Genomic DNA, 14,594 nt, shown 5'->3' with positions numbered 1-14,594 from the left:
AGGAGGAGGAGGAGGAGGAGGAGGAGGGAGGAGGAGGAGGTGGGAGGAGGAGGAGGAGGGGGGCCGGGGAGGAGGAGGAGGAGGAGGGGGCCGGGGGAGGGCCTTTGGGGCACAGGGAGGGCCTTTGGGGGTCCGGAGAGGCAGTTGGGGACCGGTGGAGGGCCTTTGGGACCCCGTTGGTCCTTTGGGAGCTCGATGGGCCTTTGGGGACCGGAGGCTTCCTTCGGGGTTGGAACCCTTTGGGGTTGGGGTAGAGGACCTCACAACACTGTTCAAATGAAACTTGTGTATTATAACGACCACACTCAAAACCTCTTCCAAAATCTCTTCAAAAATCTTCTTTTAAAATGTCTCTAACTGTTTCGCCGAAATAGTTCCATAAAATAGCTAAAACGGTTTCGCCCAAATAATCCCTAAACGTAAATTCAGCGTGTTCCTTTGTTATTGGCATCTCTGTGTTAACGCATTTCAAATTAATATGAAACCTTCTCGCGCGCTAAAACAATTCATCGCTAAGATGTTTCTTGCCTAATTGTTTCCATGGCCTTTGGTTATTAATATCCTTTGGAGTTCGACCAGTAGAACTGTTCCCGAGGCAAAGACATTAATGATTTTGGATCTATTCCTGGAGAAATGTTTCTAGGTGAAAATTTTTAAAGTCTGACAGATGATATCATTGATTGATTGATCTGTCAAGAAAGGGAAAATTAATTTGTTGTTTCTAAGGGGAATTATTGATTCACGATAGGTGAATTGAGGTCGACAGCACAGGTGTTCCAAATTCCGGGATCATAACATTTGCTGAGAGCGTGCCAAAAACACACTTGGTAAAAGAGGTCATTGAGCGATTACGTAATCTTTCTCCCGAGGGAGGCTATGCCCTTATGGGGTGTGGGCGTCGGAATTTTTAAAAAAAGTGTCCGGCTCGGGATTCGAAGGGGTATTGTGGGCGTTGCGCTGGTACCCCCCATTCTACTCAAGTAAGCGAACGGAAAGAGGCGATAAGATGAGATAAGATTTATTCATTATGGAATACACATGCAATATTACATTTTACTATTCCCCCAAAGGCTCTTTGGCCTGTAAACAACGCGGAACAACGCGACAATGTGGAATGGGCTTTTTTCCAGCGAAGAGGCCCGAGAAAAGTTTCTTTTTGGCTATTTAAATATATATTTTTTATCCTATTTAGGCTGCCTGGTATTCTGACGAGGAAGGATTAGTTCTTGCAGCAATCTCGCATACATCCAACGGAAGAAGTTTTGTTTTTGGACATACACACAGTGGCCCTCCTTTGAGTGCTGTCCCTCCTTTTCAAGGGCCTGAAGAAGTAGGGGAGTTTGAAAACTCAGTTGAGACCCTTTCTACACAATCTTCAAAGTAAGTCGAAGAAAGTTTATACCGAGGCTGCCATGGTGAAATGATACCTCGGTTATTTCGACAATGTATGACACGAATTTATAAGCATTTTGGTTACCGCGTAGTATTACAGCTAATAGGGTTTCGTTAGCTTGTTTTTAGCAGTCAATCCGAAATGGTTACTCCGAAAGTCAATCCGAAACCTTTGTTACTTCGGCAGTATGTGTAAAAAAAATTTACTGTGGTTACAAAATTACATTGTGGCTAAGGTGTATTTTGAGAATCTTTTTTATTGGTATTCAAAGAATGTGTCTAAAAATTCCAAAAACTTGCAAAAGGTGATTCTAAGAAATACCTCAGTAGTTTCATAAACAAGTTGTATCATTGTTAAAGGAGATCATGATGTTTTTTATGACGGTATATAGAGAAATATTGCTAAAGATAATTCTTAGAAATTCTTATTTAGTTAAAACTTAGTTATTTAAAGTTGTATGTAGAATTTCAGACATAGCATCCTTGGATATTGATTCGTAAATGTAACTCTTAGGTTAAAAACTTGCGTTAGGAGCAAGTTTAATTAACGCAAACTTGCGTTAATTAAGTAAATTACACTAGTTTAGACTATGTTAGGGGAGGCGCCCGCTCGCCCCCTGGATCCGCCACTATAGATGTGTAGAGTAGTATGTATTCGTTTCTGGAAAGTTTAAATTCTTCAAATTCGTAGCTCTATTTCGTAGCTCTAAAGCCGTGCATATGAGGAGGGAGCTCATATTTGATAAGTCTATCATTTTATGTATAATAAAACACCTTATTTCTATTTTTTTGCTGCTGCAATTTGAATGAAAATATACTGTGTTGGGTTGTTATTTCGGTGCTAAAATTGCATTTTCCCCTAGCTAGATTTTGAGAAAACGTTTGCTAGTACTACGTTGTGCCTTCTGTACTATAAAGTGTTTCGGTGGCAAATTTGACCATTCTCGAAAGTCAATCATAATTCGTATGAGATTGATTTCTATAGTGTAGTGGCTATTACTTCTGCTTTACACGTATTAAGTATCTTGTTTGATCCCGCTTGGAACCACTTTTTGAGTTTCGCTAAATCTTTTTATTTTCCGGTAGGAAGCGGTGAAAAGATGTTAAAGGATGGGGGTAATGGGAAGTTTGTTGAAGGTACTTGGAAAGGGGAGTAAAAACTTATCATGAAGCAATGAATAATTAGAGATACCAAAAGCATGCAAAAAAACTATTATAAACATTCCTGACCAACGACGGAAGGTTTCCGGGTTGTGACTAATAAATAACGATTTTTCTGTGCAAAAAATTTGTTATGTTGTAGTTTTAAAACAAGAATGATAAAGCTATTACCGATGCATGGCGCAAATAGCTATACCTATTCCAAAATAAATTTTATTGCTTGTTTCAATAAATGAAACTGCTTTTGTATCTCCTGCTTGCTCTACCTCCTCATTTCTTCTTCTGGTAGATGCTTTCTATGTTTTATATGGTAGATGCTTTCAATAAAATAAATTTTATTGCTTGTTTCAATAAATGAAACTGCTTTTGTATCTCCTGCTTGCTCTACCTCCTCATTTCTTCTTCTGGTAGATGCTTTCTATGTTTTATATGGTAGATGCTTTCAATAAAATAAATTTTATTGCTTGTTTCAATAAATGAAACTGCTTTTGTATCTCCTGCTTGCTCTACCTCCTCATTTCTTCTTCTGGTAGATGCTTTCTATGTTTTATATGGTAGATGCTTTCAATAAAATAAATTTTATTGCTTGTTTCAATAAATGAAACTGCTTTTGTATCTCCTGCTTGCTCTACCTCCTCATTTCTTCTTCTGGTAGATGCTTTCTATGTTTTATATGGTATATGCTTTCAATAAAATAAATTTTATTGCTTGTTTCAATAAATGAAACTGCTTTTGTATCTCCTGCTTGCTCTACCTCCTCATTTCTTCTTCTGGTAGATGCTTTCTATGTTTTATATGGTAGATGCTTTCAATAAAATAAATTTTATTGCTTGTTTCAATAAATGAAACTGCTTTTGTATCTCCTGCTTGCTCTACCTCCTCATTTCTTCTTCTGGTAGATGCTTTCTATGTTTTATATGGTAGATGCTTTCAATAAAATAAATTTTATTGCTTGTTTCAATAAATGAAACTTTTGTATCTCCTGCTTGCTCTACCTCCTCATTTCTTCTTCTGGTAGATGCTTTCTATGTTTTATCTCCGCTGCTGCTCTTAATTCTGAAAAAAGAGTAAGCACTGTTGCTGTTATTTCGAAAAAGAGCTTCTCGATTTTTTAATTAGTGATTTTTTTATCTTTTTTCACCTAGCCTCCTTTGTATTCTTCTTGTAGATTATTCTTTAATTTTCTTTTCTTCCTTTTTTTAACCTAAAAAACCACGTTAAAATGAAGGTCCTCAATATATATAAGCTCTTTTGAGTCAGAGAAAAATCTGTTATTTATTTTGTACTTGTCCTTCTTTTTTTATTCTAATAGATGTTTCATCTATTTCTCCTCTCCTTTCTCATTTAATCCTTGTGTAATAAACGGATTCCTTTACTTCTCATTTTCGTTATAAAAAAAGCTTTAAAGTAAAATACATTATTACTTTGTCTCAAAATGGAGCTGATCGGTTTTTAAATAGCTGAAAATCTTTCATCTCCTTTTTACTTTGCCACCTATTCTTCTTCCGGGAAATGTTTCCTCAATTTTCCTTTTGAATCATGCTTTACTCCTTAAGAAACACAAGAATAAATTTATTCCCGATGCAAGAAATATTGCTACTACTATTGTAAAAATAGAGTTTATCCCTTTTTCAAATCACAGAAAAGACTGTTATCCCTTGTTTTTATTTTGCCTCATCTTTTATTCGTCTGGTATAACATTTTCCTATTTTCTTATCAGCTTCCTATTTTGTATTTCTTAAAAGGCTCCTATGTAATAAATTTTACATAGATATTCTGATTTTTTTTCTTTTTTTAAGTTTTGATCTCATAAAATAACCGCCTTGAATTTTTGACGCATTGTTATGTTTGTTCGCGATGGTTCTAGAGGTGACAAAATCTAGGGGAAGGATCTTGTTGTCCTCCAATCACTTTCGGCTCCCGAAATGGCATTACAACTAGTGATATCTGTTGAATGAGACTTTTCCGACTTCTCATTTGATACGATCACCCCTGGTCAAATAGCAAACAAAAAAAGAAAACAAGGAGATTGAAAATTATGTTAAGGTTCCCTTGGGTTTTCAAAATTTGAGTATATATTTTTTTTCAAGATAGGGTTTCTTTAGAGTATGCTCCTCCCCTTATCTAAAATTTTGCAAATGCTGTTAGTTTTAATGGGTGTGTTTAAACTTAAAAGGTTTTATATAAATGGAATTGGTATAAAATGAAGATCATTTTGGTGTTTATATCGGTTTCAAACTTCTTTTTTGGGGGTTTTTGGTCACTGCTGAAACGGATTGTTCTGTACTTACAGTTAGTTACAACGAACTCTTAGATTAAATTTGTGGTAACAAACCTTAGTTAGAGGATGTCAATTTTTACTAGCAACGAAAACTCTTAAAAAATGGAAAATCTATGTACAATACGTGAGATCTATTCACTTTACACATTACCATTGAAAACTAGTAGCTTAAGTATGCGTAATTTCAATTAAGGGGAGGTACACTCACCTCCCCTAAAAAAACTGACTAATTACTAATTAATTACTAACTAATAAACTAACTTTCATAAGAATTGCAACATCAGATTCAGGCTGCCTGAGAGTATTTAATAGAACGTTTAGGCTCCTAAATTAAAAAATTATGAAATTTTGTGCTATGCAGTTGAGATTCTCCTTCAAACCTTTGGTGAGGTAATCTACTGCTTGGTAATGTAAATCACTATGTGGTAATTATTACCTTCTGAGAAGTAAATGTCTTCAAAAAAGTAAATGGTAAATTTCTACTAATTTTTTTTAGGTTTTCAACAGGGAAAGGAGTCATAATACCAATTGACACAGACAGTAATAGAGAGTTTATAGAGCTAGAAGAAACAGAATCAGTTCGACCTATTATAATCAGAAAAAACGGTAAGTTTTGGCTTTTATTACCCTTAATAATACCCATTAATACCCATCAATACCCTTTTGTAATTCCTTTATTTTGTATTAGTTGACTACATAAACAAACAAACAGGGGAGAACAGGGCTGATGACAGCTATGGCTGGGTCGCAAGGATACGATCTTTTGGACCCAAAAGTTTTTTTTTTTTTGGTATTTTGTAAGATTGCTGTGGCTACCTCCATACTGCTCTCATTTTCTATCCACTCCGTATATTCCGCCCCCCCCCCCCATTATAATATTGTGACAATAAAATGGATGAAGCTGGCCTAAAAACCCTGAGAACCACGGTTCAAACCTGATTGTCGTAAGACCTCCTCCATCGGGGAATGGTTGTTAATAAGGTAAATATAGCGAAGAAACTGATAGGGCTTTGTACTGTAAAGGTTTTTCTGTATCATAGTAGTAGTAGTACTAATCATGTTTTAAAAAGTAAACAAAACAACACGAAACATTCTTTTATTAAATGTCTGCAAATTAGTTTTATTTAAAGTACTTTTTTGGCCACAGTGACGCTTAGTTTCTAGATATTTTTTTTCACGGGCCTTCACTCTTGTTAGGATGGCAGCTAAGAAGAATAGTTTATGCCGTTTAGTTTTTATTGCATTACAAGTAATTAGTTCTAATAATTTTCTAAGAAATTAGTTTTTAATAAGAAATCTATTTTTCAATGACTAATTTTTTTATTATAGATTATTATTTCTCAGTATTAAGCTGAAACCCCGCATTCTTTGCCCATATTCATACTCACATCGGTCGAAATTGCCTCCCAAAGGATTCAATTGACCCTTAGTGCTGGGCGCATCCTTCTTCGCTCGCCCCTCCTTCTTAGTTTCTTTTCCTCCGCTGACTTGCTTCTGAATGCTTAAGTCAATATTCGTATCCATGGGCCTTCACTCTCGCTACGATGGCAGTTAAAAAGAATAGTTTATGCTGTTTTTGTTTGTATTGCATGGCAAGTAATTAGTTTCTAATAAGTTTCTAAGAAATTAGTTTCTAATAAGAAACCTATTTTTCAATGACTAATTTTCTTTTTATTATAAATTATTATTTCTCAGTATTAGAAGCATTTAATTTGGAATTACATAGTTAAGAGTCAGGCGGGTACCTCGAAATTAAAATCCTAAAATATTCAAAAGCTGAAATCTTACCTTAGCTTTATTTACATAGCTTAAATAAACTTAAATAAACTAAGATAACTTATATAAAAGTTTAACATCTCAAAAGGTGAAATCTTAGTTTCAACTTAATATACAAAATAAAAAGCATTTCAAAGTGATAATAGAAACGCTTAGAGATCAATCTGGCCAAGTCCATAAGAAAAACTGCAGAAGAAATTGGATAAAAAATTCATTTCATTTTATCCAAATTGGCATCCGAAATCTACATGATGGCAAACAATTATTTAAAATATTTTAGTTAAAACTGGAGAAAATTTGGAAAGGAATTTTGTTGCTGGTTTCAATGCACCGCACATTTGGTAGAAAAAATGTAACTAATAGGTACTTCTAACAAAATAGGTACTGTTCTAAAATCCTGGGCACATGCGAGAAGTGAAGTTTGGTTAATGCTAATGAAATAAAACAAAATAGGATGAAAATATAAGAGTTAATGATCAAATTTGGGCTATATATTTGCATATTACGGGGTGGGGGTAAAGCATAGCATATATTAAATACGTAACCTAACCTAGCTACCTTTTAGTCCCCCTAAACCCCAAAAAACTAAAGTTTAAATCTTTGTCACCAAGTGGGCAATATCTCACTATGCAGCGGAAACCTGTTTAGCAATAGCGGCTTTGAGATTTCGATGCGGTCTTTCTTCCGTGTGTCCTGGTACCTTTGGTACTTATATATGGAACCATTAAGTACCATTTGGTACCATCTAGTACCAAAATATATTTAGTCTTAATGGTAGTTTTTTTTTTATTAATATTCATTTTGTAGGAATAACGCTGCTACTATGTAAAAGTAAGGCGAATCAATTGCTTTGGCGCTAAAAGCCTTGTAAAAATTCATGAGGCTGATTTGGCCAGATTGACCTCTGGAAATCTAAATTTATATCAGCTAGTATTGTCCTAAGGTTAGAATCTATCCTGATCGCAAAATATTATATGATGGACATAGAATATCATATCATCATATGATGATATATCATCTGATTAGGGTAGATATCATCATTCAAGCTACAGTTTTGTCTTTGTATAACCATATTGAATTTTGTTCGGACTAAACAACAACTCTAATTTGTTAGATATCAGCTTTTGTTTTTTCTTTTTTTGTGTAGCGTTTCTTTTCATCTTTTTATGTTTTTTTCTGGCATGTGTTAACTGTTTAATCTGTTTCTTTTCTTTATTCCGTTGATAATGGCTTCCGGATGTAATGCCGAAATTCTCGGCCTTTATTAATATAAATACAATTTTCATTTTTTTATTTGGATCAATTTAAAGTTTTACCTGTTATTGCATTTCATTTTATTTTAATTATAAACGGAAGGGGAGTGTTGTTTAAGAAATTATCGATTTTAATCGCTTCTAAGATTTCCCCCCACATTTCTGAGAATCCACCCCCTTTAATTATTTTACTGTAAAAATAAATTTACGCAATTTGTCGGTATAAACCACTTCACCCTCAAATTGTTCAGTTGTTCCAGAGAGAAATTTTTCTAGAAAGTTAGGAGAAAAAGACTTCTGAGGTTTTCATGGCCGTATCCAGGATGGGGCTACCGCGTTTGAACCCCCTCCCTCCCGAAATTTTTGTCCGACTTGAAAAATTTACAAAAATTCATATAAACAAATTTTGATGCGTTTTGTAAAGTTTTTTTTAATCCCCCTCCCGAAAAAATCCCCCCCCCCCCCGAACAAAATCCTGGATACGACCTTGAAGGTTCTAGCATTTAAAAGATTCGTTTTTAAAGTTGCTACATTTTACTTTCCAAGATAGGGGAAATATTTAAGTGGTTTGCCAATGATCAAAACACCTAGAAAGTTTATAGAAAGAATGAAAGTTATAGAAAGCTTCCCTATGGATGAGAGTGTCTGTGATTTATTGATACTGTCAAAGACCAAAGTTTATACAATGTCTCCATACCACCCAGGGGAATATTTCTCCAAGAAAGTTGATGGCTAATTTTCTGGATTCCAAAACAAACAAGAGGCTAAAATAGAACTTTCACCCAGCAAAGGTTTTGCCGTCTCTTGCTTGCAAAGCAGAATTTAAAATAGTAGTTCGCGAGAAATCTTTCTGATTTTCAGATCTTTCAGTTTATTTTTAACATGAATGTGCAGTATTGTCTGAATTGATGTCCATATCGAAAAAAATGGGTGCTGTTTTGTTTTCTGTTCTCAGGGTATCTGTTTCTGTTCAGTTTAAACACAAGAACAGGTACAGATAACTTATTTGTTCTTTTGTGTTTCTTCTTTTATAATATCTATTTTGTCCTGTTTCTGTCACTGTTTCGTGTTTTGTTCGGTTTTATCTCCCTACTCTTTTTTCCTCTATGAATGTTTTTTTCTTATGTGAGCACGTTACGCGTAAACTCGGAAAATGAAGGCAGGTTTGCATACGAATCCAATAAAAGTGATTCAATTGTGCTTTGTTCTTCATCATTCAGGGGGAGAGGACGATGAAGGTAATACAGAAGAATATTTGCGAGCTGGGACGGGATACAATCGGGATGACTCGAATATTTTGATCATACCAGACCAAAAAAGTAAATCAGTCGTTACGCCTAAAATGGGGCCATACTTTTTCTGTCTCGAATTGGCTTGAAAATTACATTCATGTTGTGTTTGGGTCCCTTTGCAGAATTTAAATATGAAATTAATTTTGGTTATATTAACTTGTTTCGTTAATCTGATATGCATTACATTTTATGCATACCTTTCTCCTTTTAAACAAATTTCTTTCGATTGTGTCGAAAATCAATGGTAAAACATAGATTCACTTGTCAATTCAAAATGTTGCTTTAACAAACTAAGCAAATTGCTTCAAAAATTACCAATGTTCGGTTTAAAGTTTTACTCAGGCGTCAATTTTCCATATTTTGGAATGAGATAGAGGCGAAAGGAATAGAGTCTGTTCTTTTTAGGTTTCATTATGATCAAAATATTCTGGTCAGAAGACGAGAGTGCGGTACGGGATACACGAAGACACGTTAAGATTGCTCAACCACTAATAAATGAAAAAAAAAAAAAAAATTCAGAAACCTAAAGGTTTCCGCAGTTCAGAATATTAAAAAAAAAATCGTATAAGAGAGTGGCGTTTGTCCTCATATACCACTAGATATGAAAATGAGGTGGAATTGGTCTTGGAAAATGATTGATTTTGCACAAAAAAATAGGGACCCCCTGTCAAAATTTTTCATATTCAACAGTGGCAACAATTCCATTAGGAGTCTCTGGCTTTTGTTCAATGACTGTACCAGGGGCGTAATCTGCTACGGGGAGAAGGGGAGCAACTGCCCCCCTTCGATTTTCTATAGTTTATCTTTGTCTTTATACTTTGCTTTGTTACTACATGACTAATTTTTTGTTTTTCACTATCATTTTTACTTGATTTGTGAAAATTGGCTCCAAATTTGCCCCCCCCCTCGGATTCTGGTGAAATTATGCCACTGGACTCGACCTTGTTATATGCTGCTATTACAGAACTTATTGGGGATGTTACAGTATTGCTAAGTGCTTCTTCATACCGAACTGTGAGTTGAGCATACATGGCCATATAAGGGTTTGAGTTCTTTTGTAATAGTGATTGTACCCTTGTTGAATCCCTTAAAGCAGCGGTTCTCAAACTTATTTAGACATTAGACCCTTTTTTACCCACAAAACATTTTAGGTACCCCTTCTCAGTTACCGATACTAAGTAAATTATAGCTATAATATAAATAAAATTGCCAGTCCTAGGGTTAAGGGGCTCTTTTTTTTCCTTGGCCTGTCGTGTACCCCCTAAAAATTTTATGCGTACCACAGTTTGAGAACCATTGCCTTAAAGAACTCATATTCATGGAGCTATTAGAATTTTATAATAAACAAACATTTTGCAAAAAGTGTTAGATGTTAATATTGACATCTAAGCTTTCAACATTAAGCTTGACATCTAAGCTTTATTGTGTTTTGTACAGTTATCAAGATATGAATAACTTATTGAGATCGTTCTCTTCTATCCACATGAGAAACTGGTCTGCATGGTACTAAGCAAAAAAACAGCTGTTTCTGAACGATAAAAAAGTGCTTTCGGATTTTACCAGAACAGAACAGAAACAGACCTCTTGGTCTTTGCTGACCTGTTCTGTTTGCTTAATATTAAGTAGGTATTATCATCTCTTTTAGTTCTTGCAAAGCCTTCTGATTGTGTTAATAAGTATTAAAACCCAAAATTGATTGAAATATAATGCTTTTTAATACTAAAATTATCATTTGCCTTTGGCTCATACATTTGTGTTTTGTCCTATGATAAATCGTATTACTTTTCTTTACTCCAAGAAATTATTTCCGAAATGATGCACTATATCTTTGAGGAGTTCAATATTTTTTGGTGCCCCAAATTCATTTCTATTCCAGCGTGTATTTAATGAAGCATTTAATTGATTTTCTATTCACTATTAACTTAAATTCACATTTAAAAAATTTGCTGCAATTAGGTTTGCTGCAATTACACTGCAATTACCTGCCTTAGAAATTAAAAGAGGAGCTCTTATTTACATCATGCTTTTATTTTTTCATTTGGAATAGTTTTTTAATGCCTTTTCTTAAAATTGCTTTTATTATTTTAAGCTGATGGAATTTTAGCAATTTTTGCATTCTTTAGCCATGTTTGGCTGTTTGACATTTTCCAGAAAACTCCAATTATTTAGTCCCAAAATTCTCTGGGACTTCTTGGAAGATGATGAACTCTTCAGAGCATATATTTGCTTGATCTTTATTTTAGAAAATTTAGGCACCTCATCTATTTATTTTATTATTTTACTAAAACTTATTTCTAGATCAAAGAAGAAAGTCAACTTTTCTTCCACCAATACCCAACATCATCCGAAAAAAAGATTTGATTACAAATCAAAGCAGCGAACGACGAATTAGCGAATTTTTGGAAGAGAGCCAACTTGTGGCTGCTCGGCCTTTGGCGGAAATCTCCATGTCAAAAACGTGGGCTGCTGCATTGATTGCTGTAGCTGTTACTGTAATACTTGGTACTATTTATGTAATGTCATTTATAACGATGAGAATATGTCAAGGCTCAGTGGCTGGACATCAAGGTAAGTGCAAGCACTATTTTGATTTGACCTTTTCTTTTAGCCAGGTTTGATTATACTCATATTTATACAGTCATCGCCAACTCTGGAACTTTGGATTTCATTTTGTTAACCTTAGAAACATCTTAATTTGACTATCTTTGCGTATCTAAGAGAAGAGGGGTGGGGGGATCTTTGGGCCTAAAACGTCCATTTTCTATGAGACTGAGGCAGCGAGGAGACCGAGAGTCTGTATTGTTTAATTGTGTCATAAAGATAGTGCATACTTCTTTTTTTACAATTTCAATTGTAAGATTTAGGAGCTTATTTCAGTCACAATGCATCTTTGAAAATTGAATAAAATTATAGAATAATCCCAAGCTTCTAAGGGAAACTCATTTACAAAAAGAATTTATAAAATATATCTAACCTAGTCATACCTACCTTAGCCCAAGCAAGTCAAATTCCAAATTGCGAATTTTTGTTGCTAAAACCAAGGCAATGATTCTGAGTGGTTAGCATCTTAACTGGTATAGTAGTGTAGAACCATCTGGTCCTTGTTAAAAAAAGGTTTCCCGGATCAAGTTATTTCTTGTTTAAATTCTAACTTTACCTTTAGAAATTGTTCTGGATTCTTCCTTTAATACACATGAAAATTGTCTAAAACAACTTCATCTAACTTTCTTGGGAACAAGCCGAAACATGACCGTATCCAGGGGAGCGGGCTACTGGGTTTGCCCCCCCCCCCCGAAATTTTTATCCAACTCGTAAAAACGTAACAAAAATGTATATAAACAAAATTCTGACAATTTTTTTACCCCCCCCCCCCCCCCACCCCAAACAAAAATTCTGAATACGCCTTTGATACGGCACAAGCACTTTGGACTAAAATATCTGAAGTCCGATTTTCACCGTCATATTCTTTCTTTACCAAGACAACTTTTACTTCAAGAAAATTTCGCCACGAGAAAGAGAAAGATACAATATTTCCACTTTGCAGCATTTTATTCGTCATTTAATCGTTGATTTGATTGCTTGATGTTTTCCTTATATGTTATCGTCTTGATGTTGAAATATTATTCGCTGCTTTGTATTTTTGTTATATTCGTTTCTTGTAGCTTCTGGCATTCACTTTTTATTTTTGTTATATTGTTCATTTTTTTATTCATTCATTTTTGTAACTTTCTCGCCTTATTGAGTTAATCTTTTTTACAGATATTGATGTGCACATGATAACTTAAGGCCATTTTAGTACATATTCATAAACTCCTTCATGACATATTGTAAGCACTTTTAAGAAGTGACCTTTTTTTCTCTTTTTCTATTTCTTTTGTGATTGGGAAATTGCATAATTTAGCGTTCATTTTTTAGTGCTACGATAGCTACTTAAATAAACGAATACGAATATAACTATTCTGTGTTATTTTGTTTTTAACTGTTCAAACTTTGAATTCTTATATGCAGGGGCGAATCTCCAGCATTTTATTGGGGGGGGGGGGGGCAAGAGGGGTCCATATCTGGATAGTCAAAGGGCATGGGATATTTAATATTTTTTTCTCCACATTATTGGGAGGAGGGGGACAACTGCCCCCCTTGCCATCCCCAAACGACGCCCCTGCTTATATGTAATTTTGTAATTGTAATTTGTCTTTTTAGGTTTTACATATTTGTTATTATTTTCAATTATTGGAATGTGTTCAATTGTACTATTATACGTGCTGGCTCCGAGTGAGAACATATGTGCCCTGCGAGTTTTTCTAACACCCCTGGCACTCTCAATTTCCTATTCACTTCTACTTGTTCAGGTATTTTCCTTTTCTTCTTTTTTCTTAGAATCTCGCTTAAGTAGTAAAAATCTAAGCTGTTTACAATGATGCAAAAGTGAACCCCATAAATATATTAGATTTATGTAGAGGTCAAATAGACAAATTTATGGGGCTTGAATTTGTCTTTGTGGCAGTCAACGTGGCAGTTTATGTAGATGTCAAATAGCCAGATTCATGGGGCTGGATTATGTCTTTGTGACAGTCAATGTGGCAGTTTATGTAGAGGTCAAATAGCCCGATTCATGGGGCTTGATTATGTCTCTGTGGCAGTCAATGTGGCAGTTTATGTAGAGGTCAAATAGCCAGATTTATGGGGCTCGATTATGTCTTTGTGGCAGTCAATGTGGCAGTTTATGTAGAGGTCAAATAGCCCGATTTATGGGGCTCGATTTTGTCTTTGTGGCAGTCAATTATCTTAGCGACGACCAAAAATTAACTTAATTTTATTGACAATGAATATCCTTTGTTGCAAAAGTGAAAAAAAAAAATCAAGTCCTAACTCGTGCTAATGAGAAAAGGTAGTTATTTACCACCCATATAGCCCAACTATGGTGTGTTCATGTTCCTCTATGGTGAATACATATCATACAAATCTATGGTGAGTATATATTAATAAATGGTTCCGAATATTGAAGTAATGAAAAATTTAGGGGAGTGAGAAATATTGCCTTTCACTCTACGTAAGTGACTGTAATGGCTCATGTTTGCTTTTAAAAGGATTGTAGAAGGGTCTTAGAGCCATTACAGTCACTCTACGTAAGTGACTGTAATGGCTCATGTTTGCTTTTAAAAGGATTGTCGAAGGGTCTTAGAGCCATTACAGTCACTCTACGTAAGTGACTGTAATGGCTCATGTTTGCTTTTAAAAGGATTGTAGAAGGGTCTTAGAAATGGATAATTCTAGGCTAATGCGTTATGCCTGAAATCGTGCTTAAACTGAGAATGAAGGGTGCTTATACCGCATGTTGGTAAATTCTCTTATGATAAATAAAATAAGAAAATAAAAAAATTAATATATCTTTAGAAGCTTATAGTTATGTACAGAATCGATGCCATATTTTAGTTGGCA

General features: G+C 34.7%; 1 protein-coding gene across 1 annotated transcript in view; it reads left to right on the top strand.

Moving 5' to 3' along the window:
• LOC148942855 (uncharacterized) overlaps window positions 1-14,594 on the top strand; it is a 115,575-nt gene that overhangs the window by 85,121 nt on the left and 15,860 nt on the right. The window contains exons 8-11 of the mRNA XM_089102759.1: window positions 1,193-1,380; window positions 5,331-5,440; window positions 11,454-11,723; window positions 13,356-13,504. Coding sequence (XP_088958885.1) covers window positions 1,193-1,380; window positions 5,331-5,440; window positions 11,454-11,723; window positions 13,356-13,504 — 717 coding nt within the window. The remainder of the gene's footprint in view (window positions 1-1,192; window positions 1,381-5,330; window positions 5,441-11,453; window positions 11,724-13,355; window positions 13,505-14,594) is intronic.

Source organism: Artemia sp. Qi Xiang Cuo, chromosome 16, assembly GCF_049724085.1.
Source record: "Artemia sp. Qi Xiang Cuo chromosome 16, ASM4972408v1, whole genome shotgun sequence".
Taxonomy (NCBI): Eukaryota; Metazoa; Arthropoda; class Branchiopoda; order Anostraca; family Artemiidae; genus Artemia; species Artemia sp. Qi Xiang Cuo.
The sequence above is the reverse complement of the archived record's forward strand: the minus strand, read 5'-3'. Positions and strand labels throughout refer to the sequence as shown.